The sequence below is a fragment of the Cebus imitator genome, unplaced genomic scaffold (assembly GCF_001604975.1).
Source record: "Cebus imitator isolate Cc_AM_T3 unplaced genomic scaffold, Cebus_imitator-1.0 Scaffold54, whole genome shotgun sequence".
Lineage (NCBI taxonomy): Eukaryota > Metazoa > Chordata > Mammalia > Primates > Cebidae > Cebus > Cebus imitator.
Genome location: NW_016107369.1, coordinates 5,302,430 through 5,308,100, shown reverse-complemented (window position 1 = coordinate 5,308,100; position 5,671 = coordinate 5,302,430). Strand labels below are relative to the sequence as shown.

The window sequence follows — 5,671 nt, the reverse complement described above, 5'->3', positions numbered from 1 at the left end:
CAGTGGCATGATCTCTGCTCACTGCAACCTCCACCTCCTGGGTTCAAGCAATTCTCTTGCCTCAGCCTCACGAATAGCTGGGACTACAGGCGCGCGCCACCACGCCCAGCTAATTTTTGTATTTTTTAATAGGGACGGGGTTTCACCATGTTGGCCAGGATGGTCTCGATCTCTTAACCTTGTGAACCTGCCTCGGCCTCCCAAAATGCTGGGATTACAGGCGTGAGCCACCGCGCCCAGCCGTTTGGTCTTTTTTTAATTTTAATTTTTATTTGGCTATTTATCTGTATCCTTTGTAATATCCTGGATAATAAACAGTAAATGTAAGTAAAGTATTTCTCTGAGTTCTTGAGGTGCTCTAGCAAATTAAACCAAAGGAGAGGGTAGAGTGGAGACACTGATTTATAGCCAGTTTGTCAGAAGTACAGACCATAACCTAAGATTTAAGATTGGCATCTGAAGTAGGTGCAGTCTTGTGGGACTGAGCCCTTCATCTATGGGACCTGACACTATATCCAGGTAGATAGTATCACAGTTGAGTTGAATTAGGGGACACCCAGTTGATGTCCTCTGCAGAATTGCTTGGTTGGTGTATAGGGAAATACCCTTCCACATCTGTTTTTAGAAGTGTTGTGTTGAGTGGTGAGTGACAGTAGGAAAAAAGTAGATTTTTTCCCTATATCTCACAGAACTTATTTCCATTTTTTCTACTAGCTTTGTTTAAGTATCAGGCCCTTGGTCTGGCCGGTGTCTATGGCTGCGCTTGCTTTTAAGGAATAGATGGGAGGTAGCACACAAACAGAAGTAAATGTATTCTTATAGAAGCTTCTGCATTAATTCTCTGTTTTATTTTTTACCCGGGTAAACTGAACCACATGGGACCCCTTAATCAAGAGTCCTTCCATGTTTTCCATTTCCTGGTCCATGATATGGTCCTCTACATTTTGGATTTCATGATAGAGGCAAGAGGAAGAGAGCCTTGACTGCTACCCAGAGAAGTTGTTAGCCCTCCTCTTGAGACAGGGTGTGGTCCGACTGTGGCACTCTGTCTTTGAGAGGTGAAGAGAGTGTTCGTCTGTAGTAAGGGGGCATGAAATAGGGAAAGTGCTTGGTCAGTTCTTTTTGGGTTATTTTCAATGAGGAGACAGAATTTCTAGCCCAAAAGAAATCAAGTTTTATGGCCTATATGTTGCTAGTTTTCCATAAAAAATAGTTGTATTATATCAGCAACATGTGAGTGTATCTAATTGGCCACAATCCCTTGAAACCATCAAAAAAGTATTTTGTATTATTTTTGCTAGTATATTGTGTATAATATTACTTTAATTTCCTTAAGTAACTCTGTAAAAATTTTAGCTTTATTCACTAGCATACATTTCATGCATTTAAATGTACAATTCAGTCACTTTCGAATATTCATAGAGCTTTGCAACTGTCACCACAACTTAAAAATTTTTTATTTAAAGACAAATTTATTGACAAATAAAAATTGTTGCCATGCATGGTGGCTCATGCCTGTAATCCCAGCACTTTGGGAGGCCGAGGTAGGTGGATCATGAGGTCAGGAGTTCGAGATGACCAGCCTGGCCAATTTGGTGAAACCCCATCTCTACTAAAAATACAAAAATAAGCCAGGCATGGTAGCACATGCCTGTAGTCCCAGCTACTGGGGAGGCTAAGGCATAAGAATTGCTTGAACCTGGGAGGCAGAGGTTGCAGTGAGTCGAGATGGCACCACTGCACTCCAGCCTGGGTGATGGGGCGAGACTCCGTCTCAAAAAAAAATTGTCTGTTTATGGTATTCAACATGATATTTTGAAATATTTTTATATTGTGTAGTAGCTGTATCATGCTAACATGCTAATTAACATGGATTACATCATATACTTATTGTTTGTGGTGAAAACACTTAGAATTTATCCTTTTGGCAAGTTTCTTTTTTTATTTTTTTGAGATGGGCTCTCACTCTGTCACCCAGGCTGGAGTGCAGTGGTGCAATCTCGGCTCACTGCAACTTCCGCCTCCCAGGTTCAAGCAATTTTTCCACCTGAGCCTCCTGAGTAGCTAGGATTACAGACACCTGCCATCATGCCCAGGTAATTTTTGTATTTTTGTAGAGATTGGGTTTCACCATGTTGGGCAGGCTGCTCTTGAATTCCTCAGGTGATCCATTTGCCTTGGCCTCCCAGAGTGCTGGGATTACAGGTGTAAGCCACCTCGCCTGGCCAGTGGCAGTTTTCAAGTATATAATACATTGTCATTAACTATAGTCACCATGTTGTTTCAGGTCTTATGTTTAAATCTTTAATCTATTTTGAATTGATTTTTGTGTATTGTATGTGATACACTACTCATTATATACTTTTAGTCACTGGGTAAATTCGAGTGGTTTGATATTGGATAAAATTATCTCGATTTTTTTTTTTAGCGTTGTAGAATGAATGAAGACACTGGCACTGATTATATAACACCTTGGCAGCTATCTCAAGTGGTTGATGGTGGAGGTATTGGAATTATAGAAGAAAGCAAACACACAAATTTGACTAAAGGCGATTTTGTGACTTCTTTCTATTGGCCCTGGCAGAGCAAGGTTATTCTGGATGGAAATAGCCTTGAAAAGGTGATATATATATGAAAATATCTGATTTTTTTCCCCGTGTAATTCTCACTTTGTGCATTTGATACTCAGTTTTGTTTGTAATCAGAGAAAAATAAAAACATATTTTATTTTAGCTAGCTGCTAAAATGCCGAAAGTCTTTGTTCACTTTCCACTGTTAGCTGTGTAGGGAAGTTTAAATTTTCCTTCTGAAAGTTTGTTACTTAGGCCTATTAAACTGAATAATAAACAGATTAACAAGAGAAAAACCATTTTATTTATTGTTTTATCTTTTTTCTTTTTCATTTTTTTTAAGCATTGTGGATGTGAATATTATTTTTTCTTTATTTATTTTTTTTAAACTTGAGCCATAGGTTTCATGAAGCAGGGGAGAAAAAACATTTTAATTCATGCATGTGCACTGGAGCCTCACAGAATGGGAGACTTAAAGGAGGGGCCTGATGGTTGAAGAGTTTTTTTTGTTTGTTTCTGTGCTTGTTTATTTTAGAAATGGGGTCTCACTATGTTGCCTTGGCTGGTCTCAAACTCCTAGGCTCAAGTAATCCTCCCACCACAGCCTCCCAAAGTGCAGAGATTACAGACATGAGCCACTGCGTCTGACTGAAGTTTTTATAGTGTAAAGGAATGGGGCTTGAGGCTTTTGGGGGAAATGACAACAAGAAGGGAAAGGGGAGGAATGGCATGGTGAACAAAGGTTATCTTATTGTACAGAAAGTTGCTCACGTAATAAAAGTTGTTTCAGAGCAGCCTCCAAAAGAATAGGCATAGCCTGGCTGGGTCTGCTAATGACTTTTATTTTATTTTTATTTTTTATTTTTTGAGGCAGCATCTCACTCTGCCACCCAGGCTGGAGTGCAGTGGAGTGATCTTGGCTCACTGCAACCTCTGGCCTCCTGGGTTTAAGCCTTCGTCTCACCTCAGTCTCCTGAGTAGCTGGGATTACAGGTAAACATACACCACCACACCTGGCTCATTTTTTGTATTTTTAGTAGACACAAGGTTTCGCCATGTTGGCCAGGCTAGTCTCAAACTCCTGACCTCAAGTGATCTGTCCGCCTTGGCCTCCCAAAGTGGTGGGATTACAGGCATGAATCACTGCGCCCTGCCATTTTTATTAAACTTTTTATAGAAACGGAGTCTCATCATGTTGCCCAGGCTGGTCTTGAACTCCTGGCCTCAACTGATCCTTCTACCTCAGCCCCACAAAGTGCTGGGATTACAGCTGTGAACCACTGTGCCTAGCCTTTGTGGTACATTTTAAGCATCAGCAATGAGAACTGTTGAAATTCGAGTTGACTTTTTTTTCCCTTTTTTTTTGTGACAGAGTATGGCTCTGTCACCCAGGCTGGAGTGCAGTGGTGCGATCTCAGCTCACTGTAAACTCTGCTGTCTGGGTTCAAGTGATTCTCCTGTCTCACCCTCTTGAGTAGCTGGGATTACAGGCGCCCACTACCATGCTTGGCTACTTTTTGTATTTTTAGTAGAGATGGGGTTTCAGCATCTTGGTCAGGCTGGTCTTGAACTTCTGACCTCATGATCTACCTGCCTCGGCCTCCCAAAGTGCTGGGATTACAGGCATGAGCCACCTCACCTGGCCTCAGTTGATTTTTATAGGTAAATGTTTACGTTGGAATTACTCAGAGACTTAAAAATCAATGTTGCCAAGTATTTTTGTGTTAAGCAATTCCTTTTTTTTTTTTTTCCATAGTGGGGCATTAACGAGAAAGAATATTTGGTCTCTTATGTGGGAATTTTTTTTTTAAGTTTCTTTTTAATATAGAGAAGTAATATAGTTTTTTACTCTTTACAAGTAAATTTTAGAATTTTAGCAAGATTGATGAATGGTTTGCTCTTCTAGAAACCATATTGGGTTGTTTATTATACTGATGGACAGACTGCCATAACAAAATACTATAGGCTGGGTGGTTTAAACAACAGAAATTTATTTTCTCACAGTTCTGGAGGCTAGAAGTCCAAGATCAGAGTTCTGGAAAATTTGGTTTCTGGTGAGGCCTCTCCTCCTGGATTGCAGATGGCCACGTCTTGCTGTGTCCCCATCTCCAAATAAAGTCACATTGGGGCTTAAGGCTTTAATATATAAATTTTGTGTGGGACACAATTCAGTTCATACACATTGTCTCTATTGTCTCAAAACAGGAATTCCTAGTATTATTCTAAAAGGGTATATATTTTATTTTAGGTAGACCCACAACTTGTGGATGGACACCTTTCATATTTTCTTGGAGCTATAGGTATGCCTGGTTTGACCTCCTTGATTGGAATACAGGAGAAAGGTCATATTACTGCTGGATCTAATCAGACAATGGTTGTCAGTGGGGCTGCAGGTGCCTGTGGATCCTTGGCTGGGCAGGTAAAGTTTCTGAAAATTATTTGATTTTCTGATTATTTGAGGATATAATACATATAATAATAATTTGTAATTGAAATTCCAGATATATGTATATCATTTAAAATATAAAATTGGATAATTTTTTTTTCATGCCTCAGCCTCAAGAGTAGCTGGGACTACAGGTGTGCACTGCTACACCTGGCTAATTTTTGTATTTTACTAGAGATGGGGTTTTGCCATGTTGGCCAGGCTGGTCTCAAAACTCCTGGCCTCAAGAGAACACCTGCCTCGGCCTCCCAAAGTGCCGGGATTATAGGCATGAGCTACCATGCCCGGCCAAAATTGAATAAATTTATAATGACTTTCACACATTTCTTGTATAAGCGGTGTTTCACCCACATAGACTCTCTTAGTAACAGTATGAAAAATGTAGATTTGAGGCCAGGCACGGTGGCTCAAGCCTGTAATCCCAGCACTTTGGGAGGCTGAGGCAGGTGTATCACATGGTCAAGAGATCGAGACCATCCTGGTCAACATGGTGAAACCCCGTCTCTACTAAAAATACAAAACATTAGCTGGGCGTGGTGGCGCGTGCCTGTAATCCCAGCTACTCAGGAGGTTGAGGCAGGAGACTTGCCTGAACCCGGGAGGCAGAGGTTGCAGTGAGCCGAGATCGCGCCATTGCACTCCAGCCTGGGTAACA

At 40.9% G+C, this 5,671-nt stretch overlaps 1 protein-coding gene across 2 annotated transcripts in view; it reads left to right on the top strand.

The window, feature by feature from the left end:
- The first annotated feature begins 2,409 nt into the window (after nucleotides 1-2,409).
- PTGR2 (prostaglandin reductase 2) overlaps nucleotides 2,410-5,671 on the top strand; it is an 11,501-nt gene continuing 8,239 nt past the window's right edge. For both annotated transcript variants that reach the window (XM_037738558.1, XM_017528696.2), the window contains exons 1-2: nucleotides 2,410-2,620; nucleotides 4,819-4,989. In XM_037738558.1, coding sequence (XP_037594486.1) covers nucleotides 2,438-2,620; nucleotides 4,819-4,989 — 354 coding nt within the window. In that variant the 5' untranslated portion in view covers nucleotides 2,410-2,437. The remainder of the gene's footprint in view (nucleotides 2,621-4,818; nucleotides 4,990-5,671) is intronic.